We start from the raw sequence: 16,887 nt of genomic DNA on the forward strand, positions 1-16,887 counted from the left end.
TATACACAGCCCTGCTGGATACCTTGGGGACCACTGGGAGTCGCTGTCGGGAAGCCCGTGGACTCATATGTGCCCTATAACCTGGAAGTACGTCCTGGTCACGTGAGCAGGAGAGATGACGTGCTTCCAGGTTGATGTTAAGGACTGTTTACCCTGACCCGGAAGGAATAAGGAATTGTGGACTGTTGGGCAGGAACACCTCCGGGTCAGGGTGTATAAAAGGACTCTGGGAAAGCCCAGACACTGAGCTGAGCTGGGAGGTAGGGTGGCGAAGTGTCTGGGAGTGGAGGATTGGTATTTGTGATAGTGTATTGATTTATATGAGTAGTGTGAAGTGGAGGGTGCTTTGTGCACGTGATTATTGTACAATAAAGAAGAATTGTACTATTACCTGGTGTTTGGAGTGGTACCTGAGGGTTCAAGAGGTGGACACACGCCTCAACTGCTACAAGAGAAAAACCTGTGAAGCATGGTAGTGGAAATGTTATGGTTTGGGGTTGCTTCGCTACCTCAGGGCATGTGGAACTTGCAGTCTTTGAGTCAACTATGAATTCTGCATCATATCAAAGTGTGCTTGAAGAGAATGCAAGTCCATCTGTCTGAAAGTTAAAGTTGAACCAGAAATGGATATGACACATCCACTAAGGAATGGCCCAAAAAGCAGAAATGTAGGGTTATGGAATGGCCTAGTCAAAGCCCTGATTTGAATCCCACTTAAATGTTGTGGGGGGATTTGAAACAGGCAGTACATGCAAAAAAAAAAACCCACAAATACCTTGCAACTGAAGGAATTTTGCGTGGTCAAAAATTTCATCGAGTCAATGTTAATGACTGGTGGGCAGTTACATAAAACACCTACAAGAAGTAATTTCTTTTAAAGGGGCAATACCAGCTTCTGAGGTCAAGGGCATACTTACTTTTTCCCCAGTAGACCAAAACATCTGTTGCTACTTTTCTCACTTAAATGAGTAAAAAGGCAAATTTTCCTTTGTGTTTTTATTCAAGTATAGGACGTTTATCTGTAGGCACTGTCTGTATTGAGGTAAAATATTTAAATGATCAGATATATTGAAAAGGACAATAATTTCCATGTGCTGTTCTTACTTTTTCACATGCCTGTATAATGATTGATTTGAGTGGCCACTAGAGGGTGGACCTTTCTTTTTTGATCCCATATCTTTGGTGGGATTACAGCAAATAACTGCATGTTTTAAAAAGTGCATTTACACATACTTTGTTTAATCAATTGTCAAACTCTATAAAATACATAATCTACTCCACAATTGGGCCTACTGATATTATGATCAAGTGTCACTTCAGCAGCATGTAAGGTCTGGGAAAGGCAATATGATCTCTGTCATCAGTAAAAAGGTCTTACTATAATGTGAGCAATGAAAGCCCTGAGCATCCTTAACTAAAATATGCTACCATCATGGAGCAATAATCTAAGACACTATTACGTATGAAACAGAAAAAACTGTACCAAATATCAATGATGGGCAGACTGTTGCCCAGTAGTTAAAGAGAGGAACTAAAAGTCAGAAGTCTCCAGGTTTAATTCATTCTCTCTACCTACTTTTGTTTGAATTCATTCACTGATGAAAGACTTAAACACAGAAACGTGGAATTTGTTAAAGTAGCTATTTGGCATGCTGATTTTTATCTTTTCTCTGTGCTATAAAATTGATCCATTTATTGCTGCCTTATCAATCATCATGAATGTGTCCAAAGGATTAACATTTGAAAATATTGGAAATGATCTCAATGTATCTTCATTAGGCCATCAACCATGTATCTTCATAAGGCAGCAATGTTTTTATATTCAAGAATAAACATAACAATTTACTTTTTATTCTCATTGTGGCTACACTTATTGCACAACATGATCTTAGGGAGTCTATCAATTAAGTACAAAGCAGGAACCCACATATAGTGCCAGTGCATTGCAGGACATGCATACTCACGCTGCACCAATAATTATAATTCCTGTTAGTCTTTGGCATATGGAGAAAGCCAGAATTCACAGTTAAGCAAGGGCAAAAGAAATTCTGTATTGACAGGGCACAGGATCAGACCTGAACCAAACACTGAACCAGATAGGCAATAGCGCAAACCACTATGCCTATCTATTATAGTTTACATTAGTCAACCATGACTTTTTAAAAGAATTACTACATCTGTAACATTGTTGAGATCAAATGGTTAAAAAATGTGATTATGTTACAAAATTCCTATTTATTTTCTATTAATTCCATCTACTTCCTGTGACAATTTTTATGCAACTAAGCAGAGGACCTTTAGTCATGAGGTATCCTAGATTTGGCAATTACAGTCACTGATCTTGTGGCTGCACCATGTCAATTTACATACTTTTGAACCAAAAATCACAGGCCATGTCACATTTACTGAACAAACATGATCTACCAGCACAGTTGTGTTTGCCCCTTGCTATTTGAAGGGTTAACAGCTGTGGCGAGTTCATCAGTAATCTCGTCATGGCATATATAGCATGAAACATCAGAAAGACGAGCCTCTCATCTGTATGTGATGTCCAAAGCCTCCATGTTACCAGATGGAGCCAGCACTGTACTAAGGGTTAACAGCTGCAATGATCTGAGAGACAGTCCCAGCCATTTTTTCTTTTTTTCCATTCTGTTATCATACATAAATCATAAGGCTTTGGGAAGATAAGCCTCTCTTCTGTTTGTGAGGTTGTAAACATACATATTCCTTAATATTTGTTGCTACATTCTATGGATGAACTTCATGATGAACATTCATTGGTTGTATGAACTCTCCTATGCACAAAACCCAGCCATTCTGACTTAAGAGAAAACCAAACCTGTCTGATTTTATTGTAGCCAGCCACAGACTAGTTTGTCTCAATTGTTAAGTATGTCACATTAGGTGACCGGCTTCATGGGAGTGTGGCACTAACTTCTTCCAACTTGCTAAGATTACTTAAATGAAGGCTATGACTGAAAACTGCTGGAAAGGATGTCTATAGAATAAAGATTAAAAGATTGTATGAGTTCCAAAAATATGCTTGTCATTTTTATGTTGTTCATTGTGAAAGACACCATATAAAAGGAATAATCAGTAAGTACACAGTTCTTTTAAATGTTAGTCATCATGAAAGATGCCATATAGAACAACTGTGGTTAAAGTGGCATGAAAATAACATAACTACAGAAAGAAAAGTCAACAAGTTAACTGTACTGAGTGGGGTCACAGATGTCAGCCAAGGTACCACTGAATCACAAAATGATTTGATAAAAGAAAATCTTTAAAAGTTATCCAGAACTAGAAGATATCTAATATTGATATGTTTGGGAATACATGTACCAACTGAAAGACATTAAGAGAAAAAAACAGAAGTACCTACTTGTTGCTGCCGTGGTACTAACTGTGGAGGTAGTAAGAGGAGGTGCTGGAGTTGTTGGGTATTTTTTAGGCCTGAATTTATACTGACCAATGAAACCATCAGCAGTTAGACTCAAGTCAGAGAGAAACTGAATAAGCAGCTCATTTCCTTCAGAAATAATAGGCCTGTTAAAAAAAGAGAGAAAATTAACAAAAAGGATAACCTTATAAAACAAAACAGAACAGAAATGGACAAGGTCAGGTATTTCCATTTCTTAAAGAAGGAAAAAAATGAACTAGTAGATGTTGTTTACTTTGAGCAGGGCTTGTCTGTCAGCCTCCAAGACTTTCAAAGTCACCGTAGCCACACATTTGATAAGCAGACCCCGGGGACATGTGTTGTTTTCAGTCATAAATTGTGACCCAGAAATTCAGCTTATATGCCTAGGGAATTTTGGTGCATGTTCTAATTTGTGAAGGTTAAAAAGTGAGTATTCTTGTAACAGAGCATCCTGCTCAGACAGTGAAAAAATAAAGGTAGAAGTGATTAGTTACTCATTAAATTAAAAGATGTAAATTGTATTTTAGTTATCTTTTTTAAAGTCAAAAGCTATGTTTTTTTTATTTTAAGAATACCCATCTGAAAGGTAATATGAGGAAATGAACTGTAACTCTAAAGAACTGTAACAATCCTTCGTCCTCCTAAAACAAAAACCAGTAGGAGCCCTGTATCTACTGTTTTTAATAGCTCAACCTGTGTCTATAACAATCTCAATCTTTATTTTAAAGCATACCTTTCATAGCACAAACTCAGATGTGCCACAATGAAATTCACACTACATAAATGGGTACAAAACTGAACAGAAGTGACATTCAGATTTGTTAACCAACTGGTGTTTAGTTCTTTGTAATATCCTTTTAAGTAATTACTAAGAAAACAGCATCTGAAAGTAATTAACATTAATCAATCTTTTATTGTCAACATTATTTCAAAGAATTTTAAACTGACTCCAAATTTAAAATTTTATACATTGTCTTTAACATTATATGCAGTCACAGTACTTTAAAAAGCAATTAGAAATAACTTTATTTTATATAGCTCTTTTAATTTTTGTAAAGTGTGTTTTATACCACCATTATCAATGACAGTATTAGAAAGCAAAACAACGGATTCATTTTTAGTAGTTAAGAGTGTATTGTATAGTGTGTAATAGTACCATGTTCTTTATAAAGCAGTAAGGAATAATCAAACCTTAATTTTGTATATAGGCCTTTTTGCTTTTATAAATTTCCTTTTATATGATTACAAACAACATTTAAAATCAGACTCAGCTGATCAAGCTATAGTACATAGTGCATTTTACAGTGTGCACTATCACCAGTTGATTTTAAAGCAATCAGGAATAATACATACGTTTTATCTCATATTGCTCCTTTCATTTTATATAACACAGTTTATGGGTTGCAGTATCACAACGTGCTTCTGAAATCTTAAACAAATATTCAACAATATCTCAAAGCAAATACTTCAGAAAGTAGCCCATTTACTAACCCAGGAGGGCTGTCGCCACAGTACTTTCCAATTCTTTTTGCATCATTGATTTCACCCCCGTTGAAAATAGCCACGTAGTCATAACGGCAGTAGTTGTCTCTTTCCACGTCAAACTTTTCAAACTTGACTTCGATGATCTTGGACAGGTGAATGGAAAAGTCAACCAATCAAATTGTATCTAATATTTTTTATTTACAATAATTAGCACATTATGAAGTTCATGCTGTCATGCTATTTACATTACCTGGCTTCTTGGAGCCACAATGTGCCAGGAACAGGTCACGCCAGCTGGATAGTCTCGGTCTGGCCAGTTAGGTGTCTTAAAGGTGCCAGAAGGTTTATCTAACCGACCACCACAATACTGGTCACCTACAAATGCATGTAAGTTTGAAAATATATCTCAAAATACATATTTATTGCCTCTCTAAAGTTAAACAATTATTATGACTGATGATCAATTGAACAAACAGAAACATTCAAGAAAAATAGTATGTAGTCTGTCAGTCACTTTACCTAATATAGCAATTCTCACAGCATTTTATGCACTCACTGTGCAATTCATAAAGGTTCAAAAAGAGTACTAACAAAGTTACAAAAAAAAAACCCAACAATAACAAAGGTAAGGTATTAACTGAAAGAGATGTCACCAAAACAGGTACACCCTGGCAAACCACCCTAGTCAATTTTGTTACCTTTGACCATTCTCCATGTGAACCCTCATCCCAAAAGAAAGTTTTGGCTGTTGTCCCATTTATTCTATTTCACACTCTATAAGATATTAGCTATTAGCTAAGCACGAGACTCACATACAATATCAGGCTACCAAAGAGTCATCTGAGCTAACTATTCATTATTTGGGTTTCCCTGCAATCCCTTAAAATGCTAGTCCCAAGATAGGTGCTTAGATATCATAGTTGGTACTTCACCCACTACAAGTCATAGGAGATACTCAAAGCAGTGATGTCCCAAAGCTCCAGGGACTTTATTTCCTGGCCACTTCATTGTCTGTGTAGAGTTCACATAATCTCCCCATGATTGTGTGTATTTTCTATCATATCCCAAAGATGTACATGTTTGGTTAAATGGTGAACGGTGATTGTAATCTGGACTAATACGAGTAAATATGTCATGCCATGGTTTGGTGTGCAGTTAGTTTTTGCCATAGACCCAATGCTGCCACACATTACTCTAGTTGTTCAAATGCCCTGTAATAGACTAAGAAAGTTCAGATAATGGATAAAGTCCTGTCTGTTCATAATTTGAGTTATCTTTATCATTTGCTTTTTCCATACATTTTCATAAAAACCCAGTAAAACTAATGTTTTTTATGAATCATGCTTTCAGTGTTGCAACTTTAAAAAGTTATTTTATTCGTTGTGTGTTTTTAGCATTTTTTGCATCACCATTTTGATTATTGTTTTCCAGCACAAATGCCAAGTTTTTGTGGTCCCCAGGGCTATTTTGTTGTTGGCAGCAACACCTATTGTTATCAAGCATTGACAGGAAATTATACGCAAGCGGCAGCATTCAAGCTTAAGGATAGTTCTCTAATCACTTATATGCACTCCTTCAGTGTTTTTACCTTACGTTTACCAACAGTATGGTTGCAAGGATACCAATGCCATTAATATTTAGAATATTTACAGATCTCAAAAGAAGAAGATGTTACAAAAAAGAGTGACCAGTCCAGGAATAAACCCAGGTCCTTAATAGTTGACAACTATGGTATAGTGCCATCATTTTTGTTAATTATCTACATATTTCTTTATGTACCAATTAAACATGTTTTACTTTGCTTACTTATTTATGTTTATATGTATTTTTTTATTAATTGGTTTCTAAATTTACATAAAAAAATTATTGTTTTCCATATTCATTTCTTTTGATTTTATAAAGGGATATCCATGACTATATTAAAATAAACATGCAAACAAAGTACAAATGAATTAATGAATGTCCCCAAATTCATTGTTTTAACTATTACTTTACTTTGTCCATTTCTTTAACTATAAAGAGTTTTTTTTTTCATTAATGGCAGCAACCAGAACAAGAAAGAAGAACCAGGTTTCTAGGAGTTATTCCACTTCAAAAAGGGACACTAAATGAAACAAAGAGGCATTACTTGTACAGTAACTGCATTGTATACTTACAAGAAAAATATGGAAGAAATTACTACAGGTCTTATTATTCTTTTTAGTTTCATGATTTTGTTTCTTTTTTAATTATCTTTGCAGAGTTTCACACAGTACATGAGCTCTATCTCTTCCAGTTCCTTTGATATTCATGTTTGGCTTACAGTTGAAAATCAACTTTCCAAGTCATGCTGAATTCAGTAGTAAGCACCAAAATGCACTATGTGCTTGTATTTCATCTGTGACCCAATGCATTTATGATACAATTTTTGTTCAAATTAGTAAGTACTATGCAAAACAAAACAACAAATACAAGTGTTTAAAAACAGCACAGTGACTAAATATGCCATACCTTTTGTCTTTTAAATGCAATGTAAAATGCAAGCAGTCACTGTGGTTTTCCTATACGAATTGAAGCTAAGGTCATCAACACTGATTCTGCCAATAAAGTCAGAATTAAGTGAGCCACAAAATACCATGGGTGGTTGTAGAAACCTTCAGGAAATCTACTATGTAATAAAACACTAAGGTCTGTGTGTCTGATCCCTTAGAGCAATCTGACTGGTCAGTTTGGCTTTGGTGTGATTGGCCAGTTTGGCTTTAATAAAGTGAGTGAAAGAGGAAGTGTGAGTGTGAGACACACAAGGAGAAGTGAAGACATAGCAAGTATTCATACATTGGTGCAATTTAGAGACCTCAGTAAACAAGACAGGATTGATTTTTTTAGTGTCCACTTTGCACTTTTTGCTTCTGGCATACAACAAACAATTTCGACACAGAAAGAAGCATAATAAAAAATGAAATCAAGACCCATGATGCTGAAAACACCGGGTCAAACTGAACATATTAATTCCTTTATTTATATGGTATTCTGTTTTGGAAAAAGTATTTTCCACAGTCTACCCAAATAATGCAAAAACAGAAGATGAATTTACATACAGTATACTGATCCATCCATTACTATATAATTCTTTAAAACACCCATTGTTTCTCTCAGTTTTCATTGCAGTCTAAGTGGACAACGTTTTGCACTTCCTCTCAAGTTATTTTGTCCTGGAAATGAATGACTAATTAGCAAGTACACTGATGCAATTTCAAATTTGTTCCAGCTCACACTGTAACCTTAAAAAAAGATACATCCCTGACTTGACACTGATACTGAAAGAGTGTGTATACAACTGAAGAATGTACATTTGGCTCAATGAAGAATGAACAGAGAAAATCTAAGCTTTATAAAGTGCATAGTCATGTTTACTGTGTCTCAGTACTTGCCAGATGAGGACAATGGTGAGCCCACATAAACTTCCAAACTTGATCTTTTTTACTTTATAGTTTTAAGAGACTGACACATTATTGAATTTAAATGTAAGCATTTATATCTTTAAGAAAGCTGTTATCTACTTGCCTTTATTGTTTACTATGAGATCCTAACTGCTACATGATTCCAAAGTCAAAACAATAGTACTACAAGGCTTACTATATGTGACCTCTTCTTTAATACAACAGTAATACAGCTCTAAGCAGTTATGTGTTAATAGACCGTACCTCTCTCATTTGGTTGAGCAGCAGAGTAAGTGGCGATGAAGCCATTACCAGCTGTATTGGCATCAGAAACCATCTGAATCAGCATCTTGTTGGTACTGGCAACAATGGCGCCAGGACGGAAAGTTCCACAAAATCTGCCAAGCCGCTGTCCATTTGCATGACCATTGTATACATCTACATAGTCATATCGACAGAGGCTGTCACTTTCCAGATCAATTAATTTAATTGAGAGAACCACAACTTTCCCTTCTGGAACCTACAAATAATGCAGAAAAATACTTATGAATGAGCTGCAATGTTCAAGTACATATATATATATAAAATGTATTATTGATAGTAATTTCACATGTGATATAGCTGAACCCGGTAAACCTTTAATAATTGCTCATTTTATTTTAAATAGCAAGTTTTTAAACTTAACAGAATCCTCAACTGCATTCAATCAGTGGCTTGTATCACACGGTGCATAGTAAACATCCCAAATCACTTTTATTATTGTAATATAGATTCTAAAATTTTAAACACTATATATATTGCTGTGATTAGAACTCTTATTTTATGTTTCCAAGTGAACTATATCTTGCATAAACAATATAGGCAGCACATCCAATTTCCTACGGTGGTTATGCATCTCTGTCATTTAAGATTACATAGTCTTACATCCCTTCTGCACATTGTATGTTTTCCATTAGGAGTGTCCTTCTAGGAAGCCAATGCACACATTATGCTAAACTTAACGAATAAATCTAGAATAATAACTTAAAAAGAAGTGTGGAGAATTGAGCTTATTAACTTGTGTTATTGTCTGTGCTTTTGGAATAAATTTGTTTTGAGGCCTTACAGCTTAATTTGAGCTTGAAAGCTTAAAGATCACTTCAGGTTTGGATTCACCAAAAAAAAAATCTCAACAAACTTATTGGCAGACTGCTATATGTGTTATACTTTGCCCCATAACTGCTTTCAACTGGCGGTCAGCCTCACATTTCAAAAGGTTTCTTTTTTCCAAGGCCAGCAATCGCATATTTTCCATGTCATATCTGAATCTGAACAATTGTATTTTACTTCTTTCATCTCACTAGCATGTTAGAAATGTGGAAAAGCAAACCTTAGGCTACTAACAACATTGCAACCACAACAATGTGGAACCTGCCAAGTATATTAAAATGCACTCATACCCACTGGCTAACGCTACACAAATGCTGGCATAATTAGAAATATGTGATTTAGAAACTTTGTCTGCATTGAATTAGTAAGTTGAGCTAGTCCAGTGGTGTAATGCCTAACCACAAGGCTGCAGGTTCAAATTACCAGTATTGTGTCATTCTGAGCGAATCACCTAAACTGTCTATACTCTAAAAATATGTAATGCGGTACATTCAAGTAAATTGTTCATAAGTACTTTCAGAGTTGTAGCATGGAAAAAAGCTTGAATATTTTATTTTAAACATTCATATGCTTATTAAAGCCACTATCATAAATAAATGTGACAAAATTTAAATAGGTATGCAACATGACTTGAATATTGGATAGAGAAAGGGCTAAATAAGAAAAAAAGTCTTGGAATAATACAAGATATATACTCACAATAAAGGTTCAACATTAAAATTTTCGTTCACTGTGCATCACAGAGTGTTTACCATAAAGGGCATTAGACAAAATGAACATTAACACATTATTCCTAAAGGTGCTAATTAAAATGAACATTGAAAGATATCTGAAATGGTAAGAGAGACACTTTAAACAGAGTATTCATGCAATGTAAAATAAAGACCAATAGTACTTTCAGGTAGTGTTCACTATCAAATGTAATAAAAACTAAAGAATTAGTGTGCTTTTAATGTGCTATATAAAATAAAGGTTCACTGTGCCTAAGATGGAGTTCTGCAAAAAAATGGCATGTATTGAGATAGTATGTGCAGCTAACATTTTGCTAGTTTAATACCTTGTCTGTTTTTCATCATTCTTAACTGTTAGTTTTTAGCTACCCAGGTCCTTTGTAAGGTATTTCCCTTATACAAAAGTGGATTGCTAACTGTTTTTTAACATTCAATAGAAAGTGCCAGCAACGTGTCTAAAACCATTGCAAAGTTAATCACAAGACCTGAACATATTTCTCCCTGGGGGCAGAAAAGTTAATCTTGCAGCTGGCAGTCAGCTTCACTCAAGTCACATCCAAACACTCATCAAACTATCCACACAAACAAGTCTTTGAAAGTTCAAAAGTTTAAACTATATTAATAATTTCATTTTTTGTTGTACATTATGGAAATTTAGTAACTAATCTGTTTATCTCTTGCATACACCTGAAAAGACCATAATCAGCTGATAAAGGTGTGCTTGCTTTAGTAGTGAAATACCAAGCTTTGCAACGTTACTTAACTATGGATCCATTCATGCATTTTCTTACTAATTCCAATGTAGGGATATAGAACGAGAGAGAGGGGCTAAGCTTGCACCATAAGCCACAAGTGCAAGCCAGAGACTAACTATTAACTTTTGTCCAGTCCAGCGTAGACTGCACAAACACACACTTTTACACTGGGCTACTTTAAAATGGCCTCTCAGTGTAACTTGCCAAGCTTTTGGATACTGAAAGAAAACAAAGTTCCAAGACAAAATCCTCATGGTAACAGAAAATACGCAAACAATATACTGTGATCAATTTAAGATTTGAAGCCACCCTCTCTACAGCTGTGGATAATAATGCAAAACACTTAGTAGTTATGCCGCAGACAAATTGTAATATTGCATAACCTCAAATTTAGGACACACTAGGAAATAATTCACAAATACAACACACTAATACTAAGGTGCTCCTTCTAATATTGTACTTACTAATAAATTAGTGCATATTCAGTATGTAAGTGTAAATTGATTAGCAACGTGGACAGGGGCTAATGACCCAAGTCAGAAAAAATAAGGCTTGGAAATTCAAACTCACATCTGGCTGACTGTGTGACCCAATATACAATGGCTACTAACCGTAGTATGTGCTAGGCCAACACAACATTGAATGACTGGGTTTAAATTCTGGCCCAATGGCTGTATACACCATCATGTTTGCAAATTCTTCCTGGCCCAGTATGTGTTTGGTTTGGCTTCTCTGGTTTTCCTCTCATATACCACAATAAAGGTTACACTGACTCATTATTTGCCCCAAGGCAGTGAGTGTAAACATGTCTGTTGCCTGCAATGGAATGGCCCTCTGTCCCAAGTCAGCCCATGTCTTGTGCCTGATGATGCCAGAAGAAGCATAAACACAACTGGAAAATGGATGGAAGGATTATTGATTTCAGTTGTTCATACTTAAATTAACTCATCACTGTGTACAGGCTAAGAGAACTTTTACTGATTTATAGATACAACAGGTCAACAGTAAAGCACAAAATCATACAACATTTAAACATATAAGCATATATTTATCTCAGTATATTTTGCTAAAATGTAACCAAAGGATGCTAATATATGTTACAGCCAAACAAGCAAGGGCAGTTGACATTAGAAGAGAACACAGTGGTATATTAAATGAAAACCTAATGACTGATATTGCTTTACTGAAACACAAAAATAGCAATGTTACTAGATAAAATAAATAGCATACACATTTTCATTTAATTTAATCCTTTAATTTCTACTTAATTATTTTTGTTTCAAATGTATCATATGATTAAGAGACCAGTTAAAAATAATTTCGTAACTTTGAACTACATCCTGTGTATGAAACTATATAGAAATAAATCTTGTTTTTACAAGGGACTGTACCTTTCTATGTAATAATTTGTTCAAGGATACACTGACTATGTCACTGAAAAAGTATTATAACAGATAAAGACTGGAAAACAAAACAAAGAATATGAGTGGCATTAAAGAAATAGCGACATGTATACAGTAATACGGTTTGAACATACATGTGCAATTCTGTGTTTGTTATAGTGAACAGTCTCATATATTTATTATTTCTTCAGCTGAGTCATATACTATATACAGTATAATGAAAAAATTATATACTGCCCAGACAGAAATATTCTGTGTAAACAATTACTCTCTTCTAGGTGTTAAGGAGCCTCTTACTTGCAAATCATTAGCCTGTATCATATAAAAGGCACCAAAAATTTGGATTGCGTTACAATAGAAATAATTATCCAAGGCTAATGCGATGGAACATTTTTAAAAACTTACTTTTTTAATTTGGCTGTTTCATAATTCTTTTTTTCTCTGTTGGTTCTAATAAATAATAATATATACTGTAATTTCATACACTTAAAAACTAGCACCTGTTAATAATCTATATGTCTCCCTGTTTTTTTTTCCAGTTTTCTGTGGTGGCACCTTATGCTAATAACCACTGATAAAAGTGCCCTGTAGCCACATTTCATGTTGGTTGGAATATGGATACTCTGACGTTTAATGAGACCCACTGCATTTAATGCTCTGTGATGATGCATCATAACAACAATAAATTACTTTCTAAGATTCATTTCTGTAAAATGCTCAGTGGGGATTTTCGGCCATGGAACCCCTAGAGGTTTATTTTTTCCAGTGTCCCCAGCAATCGGACCACTGCATCAGACTCTGTTGTTTACAACTTTAACCTGTGGAGACTTAAAAACTGAGTTTAGTTCATACCAATTTTAGCCATGCTCAAGGATTCATTTGTTTCCATTACATATTTGTTAATTTGTACTGTTTAGGTTTTGTATTTCTTTGTTACTTTTTTTGTTTTCTCAATTATTTATTTCTGGTAATTGTAATTCTTTTGTTTTACCTCTTGTAAGCACTTTGAGATACACTTTTTGTACGATAACATGCTAATGAAATGATGTTATATGCAGAACACTGTGTCTTGACTGCCAGTTTCCTTACTGACTTCTGATTATAGAAAAAGCTAATGACTTTGAAGATTACGATCTGGACTGCATGCCTGTTTTCAACCTTAATTTTCTTCTTAGTCTAAAAATGATGAAAAATTCACAGGTTTGAATGTATTTAAGTACTGAGAGACCTATCTTCCTTGCAACAGACACTTTTACTTTCAATACTACCCATCATTAGTCTGGTTTTCGGATAGGATAACAAAGCATTACTATAAAAACAAAACCTTTTGTTTTTAATGGGCTCCTTTTGGTTGCTAAGATAGAAATACTAGGGTAATTCTGCAGTGACCTTTAACTCACCATAGGGGTGTAGTATCTTCTATGACACTGACAAAGTAAAGCATGCAAGGAAACTGGTAATGGCATCCCACTAGCAGTTATAATAATAACACACTTTATTTACTGAGTGCTTTTGTTATATATAAGCCATTGATTTATAAAATATGGTCATTTTTTCCCTGATGAACAGAATTTGTACAAAAGAAATATATAAATAAAATCTTGTACCTGACAGGAAACACTGGTGTTTCCACAAATACACTGATAAAAAATTTGCTTTCATTACATTTGGAAAAAAAATGGTTCTTTTTTAACAAACAACTTTCAAATGTTAATCTAAATTAAGATATAATATTTTTGACATTTTTGTTAGAAGTACATAATTTGCATCTCCTGTGTTGTATAAGCATGAGGAAGGTGAAATACTGACACTTATCGGGTGTAGAAAGTGCCCAAGTAGTAATTATCTTATAACGATATTGCCAAATATTATTATTATACATAAAATACGTTTATTACAGTTCTTCCTCAGTGTTGACATGTAGTTATGTATAAACTTTGTTATCATTTACTTTATAATGGAACTACATGAGAACATTTCATGTAATAAAGAGAGTATTAATGTACACGGCACCTTAAAAAGTAAAAAGGCTTTGAGCTTAAAACGCGCATTTTGTTTCTTCAAATGCGAAACTTTATGCTCATGTATGTGTTCAATTGCCTCTGCACTGTTAAGCACATGCACAGCAAATACTCCTCCAATAACAATATGGCAAGCTAAGTGCAACTAAGTGCTTATTTGTTTTGTACCCTACGCGACTTGTTTAATTTACTACACGGATAACTGAGATCCAACTTAACACAAAATATTTTAAGTATAATTGCTCACCGTAATCTTCCAAACGCATTTGGTGTTGGGAGGATACACTCCAGGAAAACCCTCACTGCCAATATATCCACTTTCTCCCGTTAGATTTCCTCCGCACGTGAAGACTGGTCTGGAATGAATCACACAAGACAGACATGCTGGCACGTGAGTAAAGGATCTGGGCTTCCCTGTCATATGTGGAACAATTACTGTACCTAGTTAATGAATGTGCGCTTCAAACGTCAGGAAAGATACATCGCCTCTACTGTAGGGGCCACCGAAAAGCGAAAAGCACACTCTGTCGGGACTGGGCAGACACATCGGTCACTTGGGGGGACAAGCGAGTCTTACCTTTGCCGTTGTTGCTGCGCCGTGGTCCGGGTACAGAATAGCAACGGCAGCGGAGGCAAAAGGAGCAGCAGCGAGAGAATCCACTGGACGGGAGCCGTCATCGCCGCCGAGACAGTCAAGAAACAGCCACGCAAGCTTGAAACAAGGATGATGGCACTGAATCTCCAGACGGAACACACACAAGCGCGAGAACTAACAGACAACAAAAAGCCTAAACCGCGACTGGTGCCCTCAGTGCTAACTTCCCTGAGAGGCTTCTGAACTGCGTGCGGCGCAATATGAATATAGCGTTTGTTCAGAGGGTAGAGGAGGAGGAGGAGGAGGAGGAAACCGGTAGCAATCAAGCAGCTACCTCCCCTTTCAAAAAAAAGCACCACAGGAAAAAAGTCTCGGTCAGGAAAGGAGGGATCACAAAAAAGTCCATCAGTTCACTCATACACAGTTTCAATGGCAATGTTACGAAAAATCAAAAAATAGTTATTCCCTCTCAAAAATCAATATTGAGGAATATTAAATAGTACTGGTTTTATCTATATACTCCCCGTAGATTTTAAATGTATAGACTGATGTTTTTTTTCTATTGTCGTCTTGAGCCATACACACATATCCATCATTTGAACCATTTTTAATCATCTACTACTGATAACCCGCCGTTCACCTATTCACCTTCTTTAAGTTCCCCAGAACACATAGGACGATGTGAACAACCATTTCAACATTTTTTAAATTGTAAAGTTAACCATATGTATCCCTTTACCTATTTTGTCCCAGTTACTTACACATATGACACACATGAAACTATTATAATTAAACTATCAGATTTTTATTTTTTGTATTCAATATTGGCCTATATCAATTAATAAACCAAGCATTTAGCGGATTTTAATTAGCTCTTGATTTTTAACAGTATCACTGTTGCAAGATGGATTTTTCTTTGGGTATTTCAGTTTCCCATCGCATATTTCATACAAGTTAGGTTAACCGGTGATTTCAAGGTGGCACAACATAAGTAAGAATACTCCTAAAATTACGTTTTTTTTTAACGGTACTGATGTATGTTAGGCTACATAGCAGGACACTAACAGATTAGAAAACCTGCTAGCCTATACCATTGTGTGCAGCAGGAGTCCTTTCAAAATCAAAACTTTCTGGGATTTCACAAATCTGTTACCATCTACTTTATGGAGTCTGTTACAGATCTAACTAGACTGTGTCTTACTTGTACCTTCATGTGGATGGGTCTCTTGGGAACCAAAAATGGTTCCCCTAAGGCATTGCTACAATTTACAGGTGCTCCATATGGGGCTGGTCCCTTGGTGTATGACAAAGAATTTAAAACTAGATTTGGCAAACTCAGATGGACGGATGGATAAATAACAGGTGCAGGAGTTTACACGTGTAAAGGAATGTGTAGGTCCTAGTGTGAGTGATCCAGGGGATGGAGTGGCATCCAATGTAAACTTTTAACAATTCCTCTGAAAGCTACTGCACTCTGCGCCCAACAATGTGATAGAAAGAAAACTTCTAATAGTTAACCCAAGGAACAAATAGAGCACAATTCTAGGGAGAAGACACTGTTTGGGTTGAATCATAGGATGAACAAGAAAAAAAGGTTAAAGAAGATACTGAGGTTTTTGTTAATATTATTATTGTTGAAAGATTAAGAAGTATACCTTTATGTGCTTTATACTGTATGTTTTTATTAGCTAAAGCTTTTATCCAAAGTGGCTTGCAATTCACAAAGTCATGATAGAATTATTTTTATTTTTTTATGATCAGAGCACTATCTGGTTAAAAGACTTGTTCAGTTTTACACAGAATTTATAATTCCAAATCAATAGGTACCTGGATTCTAATAAGGAGAAGCTATTGATGACTTGCCATCTTTTTAATCATCTCTGGGGTATTATATAAATTGTAAAT

General features: G+C 35.3%; 1 protein-coding gene across 1 annotated transcript in view; it reads right to left on the minus strand.

The window, feature by feature from the left end:
- pcolce2b (procollagen C-endopeptidase enhancer 2b) overlaps positions 1 to 15,266 on the minus strand; it is a 34,946-nt gene extending 19,680 nt beyond the window's left edge. The window contains exons 1-6 of the mRNA XM_028794682.2: positions 14,965 to 15,266; positions 14,635 to 14,743; positions 8,593 to 8,848; positions 5,160 to 5,284; positions 4,916 to 5,052; positions 3,386 to 3,549 (exon numbers count right to left, since the gene is read on the minus strand). Of these exons, the coding sequence (XP_028650515.1) occupies positions 3,386 to 3,549; positions 4,916 to 5,052; positions 5,160 to 5,284; positions 8,593 to 8,848; positions 14,635 to 14,743; positions 14,965 to 15,065 (892 nt within the window). The 5' untranslated portion in view covers positions 15,066 to 15,266. The remainder of the gene's footprint in view (positions 1 to 3,385; positions 3,550 to 4,915; positions 5,053 to 5,159; positions 5,285 to 8,592; positions 8,849 to 14,634; positions 14,744 to 14,964) is intronic.
- Between the last annotated feature and the right edge of the window lie 1,621 nt (positions 15,267 to 16,887).

This window comes from Erpetoichthys calabaricus, chromosome 2 (assembly GCF_900747795.2).
Source record: "Erpetoichthys calabaricus chromosome 2, fErpCal1.3, whole genome shotgun sequence".
Lineage (NCBI taxonomy): Eukaryota > Metazoa > Chordata > Cladistia > Polypteriformes > Polypteridae > Erpetoichthys > Erpetoichthys calabaricus.